At 39.7% G+C, this 22,765-nt stretch overlaps 1 protein-coding gene across 1 annotated transcript in view; it reads right to left on the reverse strand.

The window, feature by feature from the left end:
- Positions 1-1,127: 1,127 nt before the first annotated feature.
- LOC102219097 (solute carrier family 12 member 7-like) overlaps positions 1,128-22,765 on the reverse strand; it is a 28,138-nt gene continuing 6,500 nt past the window's right edge. The window contains exons 2-26 of the mRNA XM_014474559.2: positions 22,238-22,326; positions 22,029-22,154; positions 17,009-17,155; positions 15,684-15,738; positions 14,631-14,761; positions 14,431-14,540; positions 14,246-14,350; positions 13,464-13,636; positions 13,173-13,337; positions 12,951-13,049; positions 12,764-12,821; positions 12,364-12,538; positions 11,504-11,622; positions 11,316-11,414; positions 10,534-10,653; positions 10,146-10,250; positions 9,868-10,036; positions 8,174-8,369; positions 7,040-7,209; positions 6,810-6,941; positions 6,577-6,684; positions 3,983-4,152; positions 3,661-3,675; positions 3,257-3,390; positions 1,128-2,728 (exon numbers count right to left, since the gene is read on the reverse strand). Of these exons, the coding sequence (XP_014330045.1) occupies positions 2,637-2,728; positions 3,257-3,390; positions 3,661-3,675; positions 3,983-4,152; positions 6,577-6,684; positions 6,810-6,941; positions 7,040-7,209; positions 8,174-8,369; positions 9,868-10,036; positions 10,146-10,250; positions 10,534-10,653; positions 11,316-11,414; positions 11,504-11,622; positions 12,364-12,538; positions 12,764-12,821; positions 12,951-13,049; positions 13,173-13,337; positions 13,464-13,636; positions 14,246-14,350; positions 14,431-14,540; positions 14,631-14,761; positions 15,684-15,738; positions 17,009-17,155; positions 22,029-22,154; positions 22,238-22,326 (3,062 nt within the window). The 3' untranslated portion in view covers positions 1,128-2,636. The remainder of the gene's footprint in view (positions 2,729-3,256; positions 3,391-3,660; positions 3,676-3,982; positions 4,153-6,576; positions 6,685-6,809; positions 6,942-7,039; positions 7,210-8,173; positions 8,370-9,867; positions 10,037-10,145; positions 10,251-10,533; positions 10,654-11,315; positions 11,415-11,503; positions 11,623-12,363; positions 12,539-12,763; positions 12,822-12,950; positions 13,050-13,172; positions 13,338-13,463; positions 13,637-14,245; positions 14,351-14,430; positions 14,541-14,630; positions 14,762-15,683; positions 15,739-17,008; positions 17,156-22,028; positions 22,155-22,237; positions 22,327-22,765) is intronic.

Below are 22,765 nucleotides of genomic sequence, written 5' to 3' on the forward strand. Positions count from 1 at the left end.
AAAAGAAGCCGTGGTGGACGTGAGACATCGTCCTGCCCTTTACCGAATACTGTGCCGTCATCGTTTGTAACTTTTCTCCTTAGCTTGGAGAAAAAGCTAAATGTAGCACATGTTCCAAATTTGTTTTGGAATTTTTTCCGTGTTGATCGTTTCTGCAAAACCAATCATCTTGTGAAGTTTACCATCACTGTGAGCGCTGGTAAGATTCCCGGTTTTATAGTTGTATTTACCGAACGAGTTGTTGTTCACCTTCTTGACAATTTCCACACACACAAAAACAAAAAAAAATCCCCACCAGTCTGGGTTAATATTGGGAAAGAATATTGTGACCCAGTTTGCAGGAGTCCCTCTGTTTGTTTTTTACACTTATTGACAAACAGAGCAGTATGTCTGTATATTTAAAATATAATCTATCTCACTTATTAATTTGATTTTCCACAACAATCTAATTCATCAAAAATCCATCTGAGCTGTAATTATTCTTTACTTAAGCGAAACCTACTTGCATACTTTAGAAGTATTTTTGTAAAGAAACGTCAACATAAACAATTTCATGTGGACTCCATAAAGAAAATTCCTAAATTTTCGTCATTGAAAATGTGAGAGTTCAATACTCTCAAATTGAACATTGAGAGTATTGTTAGCTGATGAAGATTAGTGTCCATATCTCTCATACATACATAATTTGAATTTCTTATTACCCATTTTAAATCTGAGGAAAAGATTGGAGAAAGGAGGAAAATATTTGAGGGCTGGCAGATTCTGATACCAGAATACAATCACTCGTATTCTGAGACAAACAAGCGTTGGTGTTTTTACTGTCTTTGGATTTAAGAATCAAATTGGTAATTGTCCAAAGAAGGCAGGCAAAACCAACAAAGGAGACTGATAAAAGAATCCCACAAGATATTTAGACGTTTCTCTTCACAGTAACTTGCCAAAGTATTCATACCCATTTTATGCTGCATTCAATTTTGCATGTTGCATTAAGAAATGAGCAGTGTATTTTATATAGTGCTCATTATAGTCATGAAATAAAACAAAGTATATGTTTTATGCTGTACAAGGAAAAATGGTTTTATATCTTTTTAATAAAATTGCCACTACACTTTTATACTTCTGTTTTTGTGGTTGAAGTTACAAAACAAAAGCAACAAGCAGGAATGTTTGGGTTCATAAAACCTTTTCCATTCACCAGCCAGTGTTCAGAGAAGCCATCATTTTACCGTTTTTGTTATTCATCAGACATAAACTCCGCTTTATTTCATGCCTGTTGTGCCTTTTTTGGTTTTATAGGCCAACATTTTCAATGGCACAAGAACAAAGTGCCAAACTTCGGTTTCTCTCGTAAACCCTCGCCACGGAGCCACAGTTTAACAGACAAGTTGTCGGGTCGTGATTGAGACAGCGACCACAGCGTGTAGCTGTGCAGGTCGCTATTGTCGCTCTGTGCGTGCTGACCCAGCTGACCGCTCTCTGAGGCAAACAGGAAGCCATTTATCCCCGGACCACATCTGCTGCCAGCTCTGAAGTTCTCCCTTTGCTCCTTTGTGATCCAAAACAAACAATAATTATTTTAGGATTAAATTGATTTTTGGAGACTGAGCCCCGGGCCGGTTACGTAAAGACTTGACCACAATCCAGCTCTTGTCCCGACAGGATCAGGCCACCTGCTGGAAATGTCAGAAAATGGTGAGAAAAAGTTTCTAAGTGTCACACGAAACGTGTTGCGCTTTAAAATTTAATACATAAAAACATAGACTTCTCTAAGACTGACATTACATTTTAAAATTGCAATTATTTTGTTTAAAATCCTAAAATGCACTCATTACAGAAAAACGTCAATTTTAGAAAAAAAACAAACCCAATTGAATAAAGTTAACTTAAAGCATGAAGAGTATCTACTTCATGTAGAAGTAGATACTCTTCATGGCTTTCTAACAAAATACGTCTAAAAGATTTGCTAATATACAGGAGAAGAAATGCATTTGCTGCATTTTCATTTTGTTACTTAGTCATAAAGATAACACAGTCAGAAAAGGCAACAAAAACCTCAGCAGAGAATTGACAAATCCAAACTATTGATTAGCTCATCGTCAATACTTTTGTGTGCGTTCTCTGTAATGAAAACCTTTTGTGAGATTAATCATTTCTTGAGAAACTATATGGTCTGAAAAAAAGTTCCAAATACATCTGAAACTGGCTCTGAAATAAATAATACGTGTTCGTTTAGTCTCCATTTCACTGTGAACTTATAGTAGCTAATGGTGGATGCAGACAGCAAGAGGTTCTTCTCCAGGAAAACGGTCGCTGCTGGATCAGACCCTGTCGATGTGAAACGTCAGTTCTTTCAGAAATAGTACAAGATGTTTTTCCCCAGTGTGGCCACATGATGGCGGAGTGAAAACAGCAACAAAGTGAGGAGCAATGGAGAGCCCCTCAGACAAGTTCCCCTCCCCTTACAGCAGGACTGCGGCACTAAAACGCCGGCTGGATCTTGTTTTTCCGTCTGCGACAGTGTGGAAGGAGAGATCTGTCCCAGCATTAGTGCCACGGCGTTTGTTAACCTCCAGCCTGGTTTCCGACTGCGCCGTCATGTTTCCTCCAAATGTGAAATGAATGAAAGCTACTAGACGCTAAGAGTAGATGGTGATGACCTCCCGACCTCCTCCACGAACCAGCAGCACACGGTCCAGGCCTTCCATTAAAACCTCCAAGAACTCCATATCTGAGAAACGCACCGTGGTTAAGGACAAATCGTACACATCAGCCGGTTTATCCAATTTCTAATTAGCTTCTATGCACCACAAACCTGGAACAAGCTTCCAGAAAATTGTAAAACAGCTGAAACACTGAGTTTCTTTAAATCTAGATTAAAGACCCACTTGTTGTACTATAATAAATGACACACCAACAACATTTTGATGTCATGTTTCAGTTGTTGATTGTTGTGTTTTCATGATATAAAGCACTTCGAACTGCCTTCTTGCTGAATTGTGCCATACAAACCATTTTTGATTTTATTTTGAAGGTCACACTCACATTATCAAATACATTTCCATATTAAATGACAGGCTGACAACGCAAAAACATGACTGCTAGGTTAATAATCTCTGTAAGTGGCCCCGTTGTGTGGGTATGTGTATGTCTCTGTGTAATGAACTGGCAACCTGTGCAGGGTGTACTCCGCCTCTCGCCCAATGACTGCTGGAGATGCGCACCAGACGTGGTAAATAATCATAATCAAAAAGGATACAGTTCTCTTCGCCTTTCTTGTTCCTCGGTGGGCCCGGCATGTTGAGCAGGACCAACTCGGAGTCTTTGGATTTCTTCTTCACCACCTCATTCAGCTTCACGGCCGTGTGCATCCGCCGCACGTTCGCCTGGTTGCTGCAGGAAAATCGCATCAATAACCGTGTCGCTAAGTAAAATTTTGGGTTATGAGCGAAGGGTGATGCTGTAAAGCTGGCATCGAAGCGAAACGTTGCATGGCCACAATTGTGATTATACCGCTTGCAAGTGAACTCGCGTTGAGTTTTTAAAGCTATTTTTGCCACCATGCACCCCTCCCTCCCGTTTGAGGCGAACTGAATGACACAGACATGCAAGCAACAGTTTCAGCGCATGCAACCAAAAAAACTGAAAGACGGAGCAACTTACAGATTCTCCCACTCACTGGGGAAAGGAGAAAAAAAGAAAGAAAAGCACAATCATTCAAAATTGTCACCAAAATATTATTCTTTCAAAAATATTTTAAACTGGAAAACTATGGATATACTGAAAAGACAGCCCTTGTTAATGTTAGAGGTTGAATGAACTGAAAAACAAAATAGTCAAACAGGGCCGGATACACTGAACACAGTTCTCAAAATCCAGTTCAAAGGTTCATTAAGACGCTAAACACGGGAGCTGAACCGCTTATATTTGGGGTGCGATAAGGGGTTTCAATTTTCTTACATCATGTTCTGCTGGTTCTACTTACGGTTTCATGTTGAACATGTCCTTAACCGCCATGCCTTCTCTGTGCTTGTTCCTCTCGTTCAGCAGCTTGTCTTTGGTCCACGTCATGTGGACGTGCTCGGGCGTGGCGCCGGCCGCTTTGTCGTTGCTCGCAGAGTGAGCTGCCGTGTTCCGGTCGTGAATCAGCTGGGCCTAAGCGGCACACGGGAAATAGAAATTTGTGTCACTGGAATAATTAATCAAATGGCATCCTGGAATAATTTGCACAGAAGTACATACAAATACAGAGATAAAAAAACAGAAGACCATCTCTATATGTGTGTATAGTCTGTTATAGGAGGAGTCAAGTGCGAAGCAGGTTTGATGAAGATGGACAAAAGTTGAGTATAGAACCCAAACACATTGATTGTTGTAAAGAGGGAAGAAGTTAGGTCAAATAACAGGAGATTCAAAGTGTTGAACCGCACAGATTTATGACATTCACCCCGAAACAGAGCACACAACATCCACAGTCCCCCGTATATTTTGTGAGAAGTCTAAGCTTGTACGTATGGGTGGAGCGTATTTTTGGAGGAGCGCTGCCAGACTCGGCGATCAGCTCACTCACTGTAACTACAGCACAATTACGCCGTTATTTATTGCAGTTAAACCTCCAACTCCAGAGCTTCACAGAAAATCTTACTGACTTTTACTGTGTGAAAAATGAGAACAAATGAATTAAAGTTGCTATATTGGCTGTCAGTAAATATTTCAGTAGCAATAGCTGTGTAGAAATTAAACGAGCGCCACCCTTCAATAACCTTAATATAACTCTTTTTCGAACCAATGGTTGCCAAGCGATGGGAGGCATATTTACAAAGGATCCAACGGGATGGCACCTGAGCAGATAGTCTGACTAATTATCAGAGATCAGCACATTTGGCTGCAGCAGGAAGAACAAAAATGTAAAATATTCTGCTCAATAAGCAGTTTTCCTTTAATGCTACAACTAAAATTAAATAGCAGCAGCCAACAGAGAGAATAACTGCAGCTGGGACAGTTGTCCGTGTTTAAAGTTGCTTGATGATAACTTTGTCCTCCTCTAGTGGCAGCTTTTTGTTTTAGCTAGAGCAGTGGATCCCAAACCTTCTAGTCCAAGCAACCCATGTGGAAGGTTTACTTTAAAAATAAATCAGTTCAAAATATTATTTTAAACTCACTTAGGTTTTTGTTGTGTCAAAAATCGTAAGTTTTTGTGGTTTTTTTTTTTTTTTTTTCCTTTTTGAGGAGAGCAAATGAATTAAGAATCAAGCAGGAAACTGTGCTTTCTTAAAACAAAGTGAAAGAAGTTGGCATCTCCAAGGGTCCCAAAAAGAAAAACTAGAAGTAAAGCAAAATGTTATTTTTTAAAGAACGATAAGCTTAATTTAAATGAAAAATCCAGATAACATTACCGAAACTCAATGTTTCTAAATTGTCTGCATGAAATCAAATTTCAGATTCACTCTGCCACTCACCCTGTCACCAAGGAAACGCCGACGTATTGACAATATTACCAAAACACTGGGTTGTATCACTAAAAAATACCAGGAGAGGTCTTGAAGCCCCTCTGTCAAAACATCTGGCCTCTTTTAGGGGTGAGTGACCCACAGTTTAACCCCTTAACTGTCATGATGACACCGGCTTACATGTAAGAGTTTTTGACTGTGACAGTTAAGGGGTTAAAAACCACCAGAGTAGAGCCTGAAAATTTAAGAATGGAAAACACACAAATCCTTTTATGGATGCAATCTCGACTAAAAACCCACCTGTCTAGGATTGTATTTGTAACGTAATCAATTACAAATTTATTGATGGAGCCTGACTTAATGCTTTGTTTTGATTGTTGATTCTATGTTGTGTTTCTGTGTTTGTAATGATGTAATGCACTTTGAAATGCCTTGCTGCTGAAATGTGCTATACAAATAAAATTTGATTGATTGATGAGAGAAAGCAGATATAGAACAATCTTTTTTTTGGATTAGAAGATCCTCCAAAACCAGCAGGAGCCTGAAATTACTGCACTCAGCTTCTGCTGACATACCCTTGTCAAAGCCCTGCAGCTGGAATGACTGGATTATGTTGGTGAGGAAGAACGGTAGGAGGAAAGTGTGGAAGGATGACACTGTGGATGGTTGTGACAAGCTGTTTAGTTAGCTTGGCTACCTCATCCTCTGGAAAACGCTCTGAGTATTGTGATGTTGTTTTGTTTAACTTTATGTAGCTTTATAACTGTAACAAAAAGCTAATAATAATAAATTTTTAGATTAAAAAAAAAACTGAATAGAAGAAAATAAATATTACCTCCGAAATGTACGGTATTTTTAGTTTTCAATACAAAATAATTATGATGCACCATTTACCTTTTCTACATTAAAGTGTAACAAACTGTTATGAGTACTTCTGATGCGCCGATACGTTGTGTTGGTGCTTTGAGATGAAAAGTTTAGGCAAACCACTGAAACCAGTACAAACGGCAAGTCTGGAGGCCTGAGATACTACAGCGTATAAAAGATGCATCAAATATAAATGAGCTATGGATGATTTACTGCTTACTTTGGTAGACTTTAGTAGTTTGTATTGCCTGTGCAATCATACCTCTCTCTCCCTCTCGGTGCGGGACAGCTGCATCTCTTTCAGCATTTGGGACCTCTGCTCCATCTTCAGAGTCCTCTCGTATGTGAAAGCCGAGATGTCACTGTCATGCTGCGGAAACATACAGAACGCCTTCAGATTCAGGACGCAAGGCAACTCGCAGTATTATCAGCATACAACTGTTGCTATGCTACGTTGACTAGAGGAGCAGTTGGGGCGGCACCATGTTGCCTCACCATCTCCACCACCTCCACCTCTGCGTCCAGGCGCAGTTGGTACAGAAACACCTGCAGGTCCTTTTTCATCTGGATGGAGTTGTCGTCCAGCTGCGCCACCGTGAAGACTCGCATTTTGCATTTCCTCCACACCTACGAACACACCCGCGTGAGAAACTGCCGACGGCATTTGAGCGACCTGCAGGTGAATGGGTCACGAAAGACACACACAACCTGTGGCGAGCACGCACCTTGTGCTGCATTAGCAGGAAGGGCAGCAGCATGAGAAGCCCGCCGTCGTGGACGATCCACCACACGTCAATAGAGCCCTCCTTCAGACGCTCGTGGTTGTCGGGGAAATGGTCGATGTTCTTCGCAACCAGCAGAGCCTGGTGGGCTTCTGTCGTCTCTCTCACCGTCTCTGGATGTAGAGGAATATTTTAAAACAAGCCTCAAGCTGCTAAACGGCTAAATATCTGCTGCACTCGTGTCATAAACCGAAGCGCCTGCTGTTGATGAATGGTTCAAAAATTGTACAGGACATTTAGGCTGTCTTCACACTGCAGACCAAAGTGACCCAACTACAATTTTTATTTTTGCGTTAATGCGACCTAAGCCACTTGGAAATCCGATACATAGCCGACCTTTTCAAATGTGACCTGAAGCTGAAGCAGCCAGGTCTCATTCATCCGACCTGAACGTCACTGATACTCGACAAACTTTACTATTTTGTCCTGATACGTGCAAGCAGGAAGAAAAACAACAACCATGGTGGACTGTAATGAGGATTAAGATGTTAAAGTGCTGCTCCGGTTGGACAACAACTTCAAAATCGCAAGCTATGCTCCACCGTTAGCCTCCATGTTTACTCCCACAAACACTGAGCATGCTCGCTATGTGTGACGTTATCGTGCCCCCTACTGCGCATGCGGGACACTTTCAGATCGTTTGCACTTCAGTAGATATATGTGACCACAGAGAGGTCGCATACAGTATATTTTGCAAAAAACCAATCCAATTTGACAAAAAAATTGGACGCGAGTCACTTCCGATTTGCACCACAAACTTCAATGTATTTTATCAGTACTTGTGAACGTAGCCTTCGATTCTAGAGACGTTATCGTTCTCTGTTGAAGGTCGAAGGGAATCTTTTTTCAGTATCTGGTCAAACTGGACGAAAATGTAAAACCACTAATCTCCATGGAGTAAAATATGTCTGTCACATAAAAATACTATCATGTTTCAGAATGTATCCCGACTTTGATCCAGGCAAACTTACACTCGTCAGTGTGTTTTCTCCAAACACAAACAGAACGGGTCTGTAATACTTCCTTCTCCAAATAAAAATTAGAAAATAAAACTAACTGCGCTTCTGTGTGGTTTACCTATGAAGTTCCTTTGAGCCAGGGAGTCTCTGGCCTGCTTCCAGCCTGCGGGCCAAGGCATGAGGACGGCGTTGTGTTTCATTCCTCCCAGTCCCGCTGACTGGATCAGAATGGAGAAACCGTCTCGCAGGCTGGACGACACAATGACGTGGGAGAAGCCCTTGGTCCGCTCCGCAGCCATGGCTGCTTTCATGTTCTGCGGGAGAAAATAAAATCCAGGTCAAAGATGGAGTGATTATCTGGGAGAATTATTTGTTACAGTACTTTTTTCCAAGTATAGCAATTACCTTTATTTATTTGTACTGAAACTGTTAAACACATTTCACATAGCGTGCCAAGTCTCTAGACTCAGAGATGTCAGCTCACCTTGTCACCCTGAGAGCAGACTATTTGCCACGACATTCAAAAGACAAAATGGATGAGTCTTTTGTTGCTCACTGTTGCCATGCGGATGAGGCAGAGTGGTGAATCAGGTTGAATTTGATGCAGAATTTGCATTCTGGCAGAATGCAAATTTCCCACTGCATTCAGACGCAACATCTGTCACATATTTCCTCAAAACGTTGTATGTTGGGGTTACCATAATGAATGAGAGTAAGACTGAGGAGGAGGAAGTTTTTGGCCACATTTAGCGGCTAAAAAAAAAACATGTTTTTGTACTTCATTCTATTTCCAATCGACTTGGACATGGAGTAGTTTTTGATGGAGTGTTTACTGCTACAGTGCATGATAGAAGTATCTATTTTCCTTGCTTTCCACATTATTTTATATTACAACCCATTCATCCATCCATCTTCTTACACCCTTGTCCATGCTATGGTTGGGAGGGGTTCTGGCGCCCATCTCCAGGGAGACATTTTGGGTGAGAGGCAGCGTCACCCTGGACAGGTCGCCAGTCCATCGCAGTCGTATTACCACCATAAACGTCAATGTTTTTTAATCACTATTTTATACAAGAGACCAACAGAGATCAGTGAATAATTATGTAAAAACTTTCACTTTTTTATAACAAAGAACCTGAATAATATATAAATTTGTATTCAGAACCGTCTTTCCTGCAAACTGCAGTTTTAAGTACTTGAAGGTTTGCAATTTTCTCTTTGTTTTCCTTGCACGAAACTTTCTATTGTTTAAATTGTCACAGCACTAATAACTGCAGAAGCAAAAGATGTTTTGTTTTTTTGTTTTTTGTTTTAAATAATTTGCATTTTCCAGAAGTTTCTCTTTCACCGTGCCAGTGTTTAGATTTTGGTTATTGTTTACAACTGCATTTTGTAACAATGACAGTAAACCCTGACCCTTCTGTTGTGATGCTACTTGTTCGCTATTGTTCTCTAAACTAAAAGGCCGTCACAACACAGCTGGATTCATAATCAGATGAAATTATTTACTGGCAGGCTGTTTGGTAATAAGGCAACATCTGAAGACACATAGGTATTCATGATTTTATCTAAGGATCTCAGATTAAAAGGGGGGTGGATACATTTCAGTTTTTATGTTGATTAAGAAAATATTTCAATCAAGCATGTTGATGTTTTGGGTTGTAATGTGACGAAATGTGTAAAAGTTCAAGGAGTTTGAATGGATTAGCAATTCGGTGTTATTTGCGTATAAAAAATTACTAGTACGAGGTCCAAGTGGATACAAAAAAAAAGTAAAAGTTTTTACGTAAGAAGCTACAGCAAGAGGCACACCTGCTCTCCAGCGATGGCGTCCGCCTTGCGCGTCATGTACGTTCCCTCCAGGACTGAGCCGACGATGGTGAGTCCTTTGCCGGCTTTGAGTTGCGAGGTGAAGGACAGGAGACGGGGATGCTTCACTTTCAGGTCAGAGTTCAGTTTGCACAACACCAGCAGCTGTGGTCTGCAAAAAATAAAAAATAAAAAACATTTGTCGAGTAGAAGAGAAACACCGTAAACACATCTTTGCATTAAAGTTGGAGTGATCCTGTGTAGACGTAAGGAACGGCCACCTCCAGTTTTTGGTGTGCAGCGGCGCTTCCTCCAGGCGAATGAGAGCATAGCGTGCTGCGTTCAAGGACAGCCCTCTGATCCCGTCGCCCCACTCCTTCACAGCTCTGCATTAAACAGGACAGAGTCAGCTCTCCACTCAAATGTTCATCTCTAAATTATTTTGATGTTGTAATGAATTGCACTTCACTAACTGCAGGACCATCTTAAAGACCCATAATAAAGTGAAGATCTGTACGCGCTAATTTTCAGGATATATTCAGTCGGGCCTTAATGAGGAAAAGGCTTCATTGTTAGAACAAAGCTGTCCCTGTCGTCCAAAAGTCATTACTAAATCCTTGTTTATAGTGATTTTGAAATAACCTCTTGGTCTCGAACTTCTGAACTCACCCTCTGTATTCGATGTATTTGTAAATACAGCCAGCAATCAAAATGGCACCTATGGCGTAATACCAGGAGCAGATGAACATGAGGGAAAGACAGAGACTCATGCCTAAGAAGGACAAAGTCCTGCAAGAAAAAAACGATAAACATGTCAAAATGTATCACTTTCATAACGTTATGTCCTTTGCACTCTTTTTAATGTCAAAATACTAAAGTTAACTGTGTGTTTAAGACAGATTTATCTACAGTTGTTTGGCTGTAAATATGACACATCCAAAAAAAAAAAACAGGAACCAGAAAGTAAGAAAGGAGGAGGGCCCAGAGGACAAATAAATGATTAGGGGAAACAAGGAACAAAGGATGGAACAAAAGACATGTGAAATATAAAAAGAAAGGATGACAGGAAGAGAAGGAAGCAGGAAAAAAGGAAGGAGAAAAGGAAATACAAGGATTGGACGTAAATGGTGCACAAGAAGGAAAGGAGGAAGTGAGAACGCAATGAAGGGAAAATGAAAGAAAGGAAACAATAAGGGCACAAGAGAAGGAAAGAAGACAGAAGAGGGAAAGGAAACAAGAAAAGAAAGAGGGAAAAATGCAACAGGGAAGAAATGGAGATGATAAACAGAAAGGAAGATTTGAGACAAAAATATGGAGAGTAAAAGGAAGGAAAGACAAAAGGAGGGAAAAGAACTAAGATCTTTAGGAAGAAAGGATGTGAGGAAAGGTGGAATTCAAAACGTTTTCCCACTGGGTAGAAACCCAGTACTCTGAGTTACTTCGTCTCTCACCAGTGGTAGAACTTGAAGCGCGGCCTCCAGTTGGGAGTCCGGAGCAACGTCTGAACGGCACAGGCCAGGTTGACAAACAGGTAGCACATGAGGAAAAACCTAAAAGCACAAACGACATGGAGAGTTTAGTGATGCAAAGTACAGCGAGCAACACCAAAAGAGAAGGTGGGTGACTTCCAGCAGCGCACATGGAGAGGATGGGGGCCACTTTGTCCAGAGAGGCAATAAGGATCCCAATCTCACAAATCCCAACTGTGAGCAAAAGAGCCCAGGTGGGCTCTCCGTTTCTCTTCCCATGACCAAAGACCTGAGAGAGACAGAAACACAGAAGACAAGAGATCTGATGAGGTTCCTAACAAAGTACTCTGTTGCTTCCAGGTCAAAGCTCTGTGGTATTGTGGAACATTTACTATTATTGGTGAACCGATTGCAGTTTTCTGGCCAATCAGTGATTGCCAATCTTTAAAAACCCTGACCGGCAGATTTACATTTTGGCTGGTACTGATTTTTTTTTGTACACAAACGAGAAACGAGTACCAGTAACTTTCTAAAAGTTTCTACAATAACGAGAGAGTTAGTGGGTTTGTAACAGTGGGTGATTTTTTTTTTTTTTCAAACAAAAACACAGTGGGCTACTGGTGGACGGTGCTAGCATCCCTTCCATAGGACTTCTGGGGAAACCCTGTATCCGTTTCTCAAGCAAAAACATATTTCTTGCAGCAGTTGATCATCGTCTATGATGTATGACAGAAACTGTTAGCAGAATAGCATTTCTAAAAAAGAATATGTAAAAAAAAGTACAAGGTATCTTCCTATCTCCAGATGGCCGGGCGGCATCAGGACTTTCCTAAGAAACCTGTGAGATTTGGTTGGTCAGCAATGTATAATGTAAAATCAATTATGTAAAATAAATGTTAAAAATAAATGAAGATAGGGTTAGGGTTCTGGGTCATCAATTATGAAAATCCTGCTAGGTGGAACACTTGTTTTTGTAACTAACCTTTATCAGAATCAGAATCTCTTCAAGTAAAACTCATGCATCACCTACCTGTAGCAAAGGGATGATGCCGTCACGAGCAATGGCCTGCAGCAGACGGGGGGCGCCAGTCAAGCTCTGCAGCCCCGCCCCGCAGCAAGAGAAAAACGAGCCAATCACAATCACCCACGGGGACGGCCAGGCGAGAACACCAATCACCGGCATTGTTTTCACTGAGAAACCAAACCTGGAAGGAACCAGGACATTCTTTTTAGGTTTGCCTGGTCTTCATATTTTCTAATGGCGTAGCTGGATGTTAGCATGGCAACCAAACTATAACAAATACTGCTTTGTACACTGCTTGTCTTTAATATTTCCCTTTTCAAATCTACAAAAAGCACCAAATAAATGCTGCCAGTTAACACCATTTTTTCTGCACAGTAGGATAAGTGTCATCTGAACGTCGTCTTACTTGTCTCTCAGCACCACTCCTTCGATACAGGCTCCAAACAAAAAAACAAAGGAGATATCTTATAGTGACATTAAGAAACTGTCACTGCCTGGTGTCTAACATATGTGCTCCACAGAACAAATGAGGATTACAGCAAAGTCAAAAGCAATCTATCAACATCAGTAGCAGAAACACATATAGAGGATACAGAGGAAAGAAGTGGTGACAATTGCCAAAATGGTTCCCACTGGGATGGATCTCTGAGCGTCTCTAAGATCACCAGATCGGTTTGAACCAGCCATGATCCCTAAAAAGAAGACATAATAAATGTACACATATCAGAAGAAAGTCAATTTGAAAGATTCTACATTCAAGACAACATATTCCCCTTATTAATGATCCCTTTTGGCAATTGAGCCTGAATTGATACCTGTGACAGAAGGGAAGTATATCCCAACTAACAATGTGAAGTATGTGGTGATGTCATTGATGACATAGTACTGATCTTTGCTTCCAGCTTTGACTGAAGGCAATTTGGGGGAGATTTTCTTCTCTATGATCATGTTGGCGTCATCATAGTTGCTCCACAAGTTTTCTAATGAGCAAGCAAAGAGAAGAGCAATCAGTTGCGTTGAAAACTTCAGCTGATGATCATAAAGACTTATTATTTGGTATTGACAATCGGATAAGAGATTATTTTTTCTTATTCTCTCCTTCTCACCTTTGATAACGTCGCTCCGAAGCCCAGGTATGGCCACAATTTCACTCATGTTGTTGGATTCGAAGAAATCGCAGGTGGAGTTGAGGCCGCAGAAAAGGTTCGTCACCAGTTCCGTCTTTTCGCATTTATCAAACATTTCGTTTTTCAGAGCGCGGTTCCCCAACATACAAACGCTGCAAAGAAGAAATGGTAGATTGTAGCGCAGCCGATGGAGCACGGCTTCTTGATTTCAGTAATCTTTCTCTGTTAAGCCAGCTTTTAATGAAACACCGGCTTTGAAAGGCTTTAGGACAAGCACAATCTCAATAAATACCATTTAGTGATAACTGATGTTAGCACGTTTTATTGCACATGTAATGATTTATATCTTCTTAATTCTTTTATACACACAGTGCTATCAGTGCCATACAAATGTTTAGTAAGGCATTTGCTATAGTGTTTGAATGCATAACATGCTTAGATACAGTTTGTTATTGAAGCTTAGGAGCATAAGCTCTTGGTTAAGTCATAATAAATATCTTTCCCACAGTCAGAATCAGACTTTGTATGTAAATAAAAATCCAGCCAACAGTATCCGTTTCTTGTATTTATCTTGCAAATAATTAGTGCCAACATTTTTGTGAGCACCACTAAAACACACCGGTTAGCTTAGTAATACAATAAATTGTTTAACTGACATTTTGACATTGACAAGCTCACATCTGGTCATTGAAAGCGTATTCTCACAACAGCACACAATTTACAAACACAATTGTTTCCATTTTATTCTTTTTTCCACTCACTTAAACGCTGGCGGCTCGATTAATGTCTTGGCGGCTCCCGCATATATGGCCATGATGGAGAGAGCCACGCAGGAAAGAAACACTAGAGCCAGTTTGTTCACATACCTACAGACGGAAAAGAACAAGTGGTGAAAAAGTGTCCTTGGATGATTGTTTCCGTGCTTTTAATCGGCGCGGACACTCACTTCACCCCAACAAACACGACCAGAGCCATCAGGAGGAGGCAGCACGTCCCGTAGATACGCATGTCGTTTTCGTCTAATACCTTCATCGCATCGAAAGGAACGATGTACATCTGGAGCAGACGGAAAAGAAAATAGAGCCAATGAATCCCAAAGCCGCAGCCGATGACTGCAGATGAAGCTGCCACTGCGCGCGGATCTACCAGCAGGATCTCTATGGTGCCCAGGATGTACAGTGATCCAGCGAAGGTGGTTCCCAAGTAGAAACAAAGACCCACCGCTCCTCCAAATTCTGGTCCCAACGACCTGGAGATCATGTAGTACGAGCCGCCAGCTGCAAAGAGACGAAATTCACAGTTATGTTAACGATATTCGTCAAAAAAAAGACGATGGAGATAAAATTATTAAAAAATGCTCCCTTGATTGGACCATATGTCACAGACACGTTTTCACGATCATGTGTATGTGTGGCATGTGTGCTCTAGCTAATGCTAATTTAAGAGTCACAGAATGATGAGCTGTACTTCATTTTGTTCTCCAAGCCTGTTTTAAAGCTTCGACAGGTAATTACAATCGATAAAGAGAAATTTAAAGAATTTTCAAAAACTTGGAGCTCTAATCAGCCGATACTGTGAACCTGCTTTCTCAGTTATATTTTCTTATTTCATGTTTGATAAATGATGCAACGGTTTCTTCTCAACTTCATTTCTCAAATAAAATGCATCAATTTAATTACTAATTGATTAGTTATTGATTCTGGTAGAGAATAGATCCAGTATTCCAATTTCAGTTCTGTAAAGTATTAAATTAAAGTTAAAGAATTTAGGCTTCAAATAAATATTCATAGAGACAAGAAAGATTCATTTTATTCAATGATTTTAAGAATGTTGATAAAAAATATGAATAGACTAATCAATTAACACAGGATGTTTCATTATATCCCATCAGCTACCCAGAAAGAAACATCCCAAATAAAAATATTTTCAAAAATACCACCCTAATTTATTATCTAACATATCTCGAATTACTATATTTGAATCATTTCAGTGACTGCTGCAACAAATATTTTGCTATGTGATTCAAGTATCAAGTATTTGCAGTGTTTTTTATACTTCAAGATTTATATTATCCTTGTGTATTCCAAAAGCTACAAATGTAAATACAGTAATTTTCAGTATAGCTGCAAATCCCAGACATTGATCATGGCAAAAAGGATATAATATCCACTGTTTGAAAAAGACGTGAATTTAATCTACCTGGTACAACTCCGTTAGTTGCTATGGCACTCATTGATATGGCGGTGAGTAAGGTCTGAAGGACAGAAGACAGATGTTTAGATGTAAGCAAAAGAAACGTGATTAAGTTCATCAGTAACTCAAGGTCACACATTTTTACCACCAAATGCAAAACAGAAATTTGACAAAAACATCTAAGGATTTAAATTAAGAGTACTGTTGATGCTGATGAGAAAAGATGAGCTTTACTAACAAAGTGTTTCCAGAGATTACCATATTTTTCTGTAATTGCAGAGGCAAGTTGTAACTGCAAAAAGCTGCTTTCATCAATTCATAGCATGAAGCGTGTCGCAATAAGCAATTAATCAAGCAATTGATCACATGATAAATAAATTGATTTAAGCTGTGTGTTGTTGTTTTGTTTGTTTTAATTCGGTTTGAGTTTTAGTCTTTTTGTTATTGTGGGGTTTGCTGGGTGGTATTTAAAAGATCTTTCAGTTCCAGTGTTGCATTCTTTACCAATTTAAATGTAATGCTCTTTGAGAAGGCAGACTTGTATTATTATGCCATTATTAATATAATATTTAAAAATGATCTCAAAACAACACAATTTATTGTCCAGCAAAATCTGTTGTAGAGTTATACATATAAAGTTTCTGCCTGGGTCAGTGTGAGCTACACCAGGTGATGAACGTATGTCTCTTTGACATAAATCTTTAAATAAATTTATCTAAGAACTCCAAATTTTCCTTTTGCGTGAACTAAAGTTTTTAATTCCATCCTCAGATCATAATTAAGAATGGTATAAAAGTCATGTTGCAGTAGAAATAAAAATAAGACATTTGGGGTAATTTAGAGTTTCTCTAGTTTTAAACAACACATGCTCCCCTCTTTGGAAGTGGTTGATATTTTATACATGTTATCACTTTTAAAATGTGGTCACATCAAAGAAGTGTAAATTAGCCATGCTTTAAAGCTTAGTAAATATTCTTGATGTACCAAAACCAGCTCCATTGATTTAAGGAACCATCAGAAGCATGGAGCGTATATACTGAAGTTGTGTTCGCATTATATCACGAGTCCTGCTCAAGCTCATTTCACACTTTTCAAACACTCAGTGCTCTGTTTGGCCGTCTGCAGCTGCTGACGTACAGGACTTTAAAAAACACAAACTTTCTGTTCTCTTTGCGAGGAATTCTTCTGAGCCCAGCCGTGAACTCAAGACGGGCGTTCATTTCTATGCTTCGGTTTACATTAGGCTCGACCTCAAATACGTTATAGTTAATGAGTTGGACTTTATGGAATGATGCAAGCGGGCACCCCGAAAAGGATTCCGAAAAACTCACGCAGACGCAGCACATGGAAACGATGGCCAACGATTCTAGGATCCCTGCTGTGCCTACGATCCAGGTCAGGCGGAGAAAGAGGACGACGCCTAAAATGTTCTGCATGCAGGGCAGATAGACCCCAATGAAAGTGCCCATCTGAGGAACCTGGAGAGAGAAACACATACAAACATGGGAATGTCAGACGTCAGGATTGCACTAAAAATACTCATCTGGTCTTTTCATTATAAGCACACCTTACTGGATTCTCTTCGCCTCCTAAATTACCATGATTCTCCATGGCATGGATTTGTCGATTTGGGAGCTTTTTACGTGGTACTGACATGACGGCATCACAAGGATACAGATGTGAATGGTGCTCTATTCAAATTCAAAAATATTTTATTGATCCCGAAGGGAAATGCAATGTTGTAGCTCGGATTCATTAAGAGTCTTCAATACTGGATAGAAATCTTGTGACAACAGAGGCTGTCGGAGTTCAGTGAACCTGTTTTCATGTTCTGGAAACGAGTTCAGGATCATTTATACTCTGTCATCTGCTGGTCGAAGCCTTGAACAAAAATGGGCGAATTCCGGTCATAAAAGGACAGACGTGGCTGAAAACACAGTAGACTGTCACTTTCTGAAGTACTCAGACCAACAATGTCAAGGTAACTTCCAATTTCTTCCCCATGCTGATGCTTTGTTGCATCTAGATGCCTTAATGCACTGAGTTGCTCCCATGCGATTGGCTCATTCATTATAGCAAGCAATAGAATAAGTGGACCAAATCAAGTGGTTGCTAAGTTTATTTCAGCTCCAAATAACGCCTAACCCCAATATTTTACCACTCTTTATAATAAGCATTGTTGTCTTTTACTGCTGCACTGCATAAGCTGCTTTTCTTGAATGCATAGCAAAGAGGGGTTGGGTATGCAAAGTGTTTGCAGGAAACAGTTGCCATGCAAGCTGCATCCTTAGATTAAAGCCACACATTTACTTCTAATCATATGAACCAACGCATAAGAGATGATGACTTAGCAGGAGTCTTCCCCTTCTTATAACAGAAATATAACAGCGCCTGTATTTTCCACTCCTCTAAAATACAACAACTTGCATTTATCTATTCAGATAATAAAGACACAAAAGAATTATATCTTTGCTTTTAACACATTTTGCTTTTAAGTGTGAATATTTGTGAGAAATATATGGTTATTCAGAGTAAAATGGGAGGTTTTTTTTTTGAAGGATTGTATGTTTTACTTCTTTTCATGCAGCACAGAAAATGAAGCTGCTTCTAAAGAAAAGTTAAAATCCACTGTTTGATTTAACAAATACATTTAAGGCTATAGTGGATATTTTTTTAAATGTGCATTAGGTGCTTACAATGTTTTTTTTTCCAAGAGAAAAAGTAAAAATAAGCCTTAAACTTTTTGACCCATCTGAAGTTATATTTAACACCCTTTTAAAACAGCAAGTCTGAAATCAATTTATTTACTTATTGGACAACATAAACAGGGTTTCCCCCAGAAAACTATTAAAAAATGTTAAGTAGACAGCAAATGTAAAAATATTACTGGGTAATTATATGTTACGGGAAAACATCGCCAGTGAAACGCTATATAAACAAACAACTAGTCTTAAAAACAACAAATCAGAAAACACAATTAAAATAAATATAAATTATTTACACTTCTGTTTGATTCAAATTAAGTCAGCAGCTCCATAAGGCCCCCAGGGCTTCAGGGGCCATAAATGCTAATATTTTAACACAGAGCACAGATGCATAAATGTAACATTTATTTGTTGAGATGATCAATGCTGCTGAATTTGATTTAGTGATGTCAGCACACAAATTAAAAGATTTTAAATTGTTTAACATTTATATGTAAGATCTTGAGGAGCTGGCAAGTTTACTTTGTAAAAAGATCAAAGAACAATATTCATAGTTAGATTGTTTTTGTTACCATAGAAACAATCTGAGGCTGTGAGTTTAATCTTTTGAGTTTGAGCTCTGTTTGCCCACAAATACAAACTAGTAAACTGCAATTATAACTTATCGCTTTTTAGGTTGGCCGATTAAACTACTCCCCCACCCCTAACACAGAAGCTGTTTGAGATGCTGACGTTTTTAGCAGCAAATTCAGCTCTAGGCCTCATGCGGCCTTGGACCGGCCCTGCATGAGTTAAATCTGCTGCACTGCTCAGAGATGCGCAACAAACGGGAGATTTAATTTAATGCTGCTAATGTGGCTTTAGTAGCTCTTCAATTTTGTGTCTGTTGAGTTTTTAACAAGGGGACACAGAAACTATTTCAGTTGGTCCAGCTTCTCAGATCTCCGCGCAGCAGCGCACATTACCTCTGTCTGACTAAGTGGACAAAGCAAAAGCATTTGATATGGTTTGATGCATCATAACCGGAAAAATAATACTAAAAATCAGTCTGAACCTGCATGATGAGGTCAGCGCTGGTTGTTAACCACTAACGCTCCGGCCAACCGGGAACACATGCATAAACTTTATCAGCGTAGACAGAGCTACATGTAAAAGATGTAAAAGCCTCACAAAATTCTTTGTCCACAAATATAAATCAGTCTCACTGCTCGCTCAACGCACTTCTGAAAGCCACTACAAGTTATTCCTGAGGTTTACGTAGAGCTGAAAAACCAGAGCTAACGCGGTGGGTTTTTAAACTCCTGTCTTGATCAAAAACTCTGGAAAGAAACATAACTCCTCAAAGAGGTTGATTTAAATATCCATACTGTGTCCAGTTTGAGTAAAAGGAGGCATGCGCGATCCACGAAGAGGTTAACTTAATCCAGCTGCTGAAGTGTGCGAGGCACCAGCGGTGTGATTGGTCCGGCTTTAAATGAATAAACTATAAAACTATCTTCTATAAACATATCTTTTAGCTTTTAGAAATAAATCTGCTCCGCCAGTGAAACTCTCAGAGCAACAGAGACGCTTGCAATACGGCTTAAAAAAAAAAAAAGAAAAAAAAGCATCTTTTTATTTATTTATTATTTTCCTAAAAACATAAACAGGAAAGACTTGGCCTGGCGGTGGGGCTTGTAAAGCATGGCGGGCCGCCAGGCCTATAATATACTGGGGGAAACCCTGATAAAACCTTAAAACAGTAACATTAGCATTAAAACAGAAATTTAGAATCACCATCCAGAAAAAGTTGGAAAATTGTTTTTTAATAATCTCCAAGAAACAACTGGTGGACCAAATATCATCATACCTTCACTGTCACTTTCCCCAAACACCAAAACATACATACCATCTTCTGACTCAAAAACTCCTTGACCTGTGCCTTCTCTACTGCACACAGCGGTTTCTCCAAACGATGCAACGTGCCTTTTGTGGAGGTGTATTTCCACATTTCCCATATTTTCTCCCCCAAGTTGCCCTGCATTTGCCTCCCGCTTCGTCCTTCCTTCCCCTCAACTTCTCTGCATCGTCTGTCTTACTCCTGCTGGACTTAGGCTTTAGATCTCCTCCAAGTGCTCCAAGATACCATTTAGGGGGCGGTTCTTCATGAACACACAATCAATGTCTCTTAACAGACCAAGAGTTCAAAGTTGGAGGATCTGCTTTTATAGAAAATTCCCAATGTTCTCCGTTCGACACGCTGCTGAACAGACTACTTTTGTTGCAGATGTAGCAAGTTATTTCTTGGGGAGTTACCTCATTTGAACATCTGCTGAGTAAATAAGACCCAGAATATGGACGCCGTGACAACAATGTTCATATACACACACCATTGAAACATTCACATTCTAGCATTTTGTGAAGCTATATGGAAAACTGTTTCTGGCCCGTTAGGTAGTCATTAAAAAGGGCAGCTAAACTCGTTGCAAACTATACTTTACTAGAAGACTGATTACTGTATTTGTAAACGTTGGGTATTGGCCAACAGGTAGACATTAAGTCTTATAAGTAAATATGCGCACAGTGGAGGTTCCCTGGTCTGAGTTTTAGCATTTAAGTCCAGCAGGTTTGCCGTGAGAGTGTGAATAATCTAGGATCTTTAGTTTACTAATATTTTTTTAAAAGCTCATCTTTTAAAGCAGAAGAAACTGTTTTCAAATCCCAAAGTAGAGCAAGAGTGTAAGGATCGATAAACTTTAAATCAAGGAAAATTCTCTGAAGTAGAACCATTTGTCTTTATGCAGTGCAGCCAACTTTACTCTGTTCTGAAGGACGTTTATCCATTAACTACAAGACCTTCGAGGGTCATGGCACATATCCTCCAAGCCATCTTTTAACACTTCTGTCTTCTCTCTTTATCAAAGCAATAGACTTGGTTTGACATCTTTGAGCATTTTTTGTGTTCTAATCCAAAAGCTTCTTGCACAGCGGCTAAATAAAACAAACAAAAAAAACCCATAAAAAGCCTGTTGGCATCGATATTTTCATCAGCTTCTTCACTCAATAACTTAAAGTCACGTTACCGATTATGTTATGCAAGCTAAATGAATGTGTAATTAAACACACAAATTACAACAGCAAAGACCTTTTAAAATCAATTCCCTGTAAATCTGTGGGATCGCTGTAAGGCATCAGTTTCTCTCACAGACAGGGAATTTCTCACAGGAGTAGCTTCTTAAATTCAAACTATATTTAAAAAAAATATAATAAAATTAGTCAATGCTCTTAAACACTCCCAAAATGAAAAAAAAGCTCAGGAGGATGACTTTTGTACTCCAACAAGTAAAATATAACCTTTTGGCAATGTGTTTATGACAAGTCTTATGAGGTGAAAGGCTACCGTAAAAGAACACGCCTCGTTCCTTTAGCATAACTCCATTAGTTCGTTTTGGTTACGGTTCTGTGTTGTAATCAAACGAAATCAAAGTCTACTCCAGAAACAAACAGATGGTAAGATGCTATTCTAGAATCACTTGGAAGCAAGTGACCAAGTTTATATTGTTGGTATGGCCGGGTCCACTGTAATCTAAATGTGACTTTACTGGGTTAGGCAACTCGTTCACTTTAACGACCGAAACTTCTCGGTACTAAGACAGATTCTCCGTACCATGACGGCAACCCTCCTGACCCCATCTTCAGCCTCCTCGTGCTCACGTACGCCCTGGGTGAGGTTGGTGTAGTTGGCCAACTTGTTGAGAAGAGACGCTACCATGGGGGTGCTGTCCATTTCCTCCTGAAGGCAAACAGATCAATGTGTGAGAGTAAAGCTGAAACAAATCCAACCTCTGAGAAATCGAACGTGAGAGCGTCGGTTACCTCATACAGGGCCATGTTTTTGCCTTCATAGCTGCAGTCCTCGTCATCGTTTGAGTTAAGGAATGGAGTGGACTCTTTGTGACTTTCATCTATTAGAAACATTCAAAAGAAAAGGAAAACAAAAGACATGAGACGCTGACAAACTAACAAGAAGCAAGACAGACAACAGAAGAACAAGCAACTGCACAAAGTTGTAGAGTTGTGTCCTACTTACATTCGTAATATGAGAGCAAGATTTTCCTGTATTGGCATTGACATTAGTCATGGTATATCTATTGATTTTCAGCTCCGAGTGGCAATCCTACACTTCTCTATATATCTTAGTTCTTGGAATCTTGTTTTTTCTATTTACTTGTTTCCCTGTTGCTTGTGTGTTCTGATGTCATCGTTTTGGTCTGTATCTTGATCAATTATTACGCATCCCTGGTTTGTTTACATTGCTGTTTGCTTGATTCCCAGGTTGTCTTACATTCTGTCAGCCATTTCCTCCGTTCAATTTTGGTCCCTCACAGCTGCACCCGGTTCAGC

This window comes from Xiphophorus maculatus, chromosome 6, assembly GCF_002775205.1.
Source record: "Xiphophorus maculatus strain JP 163 A chromosome 6, X_maculatus-5.0-male, whole genome shotgun sequence".
Lineage (NCBI taxonomy): Eukaryota > Metazoa > Chordata > Actinopteri > Cyprinodontiformes > Poeciliidae > Xiphophorus > Xiphophorus maculatus.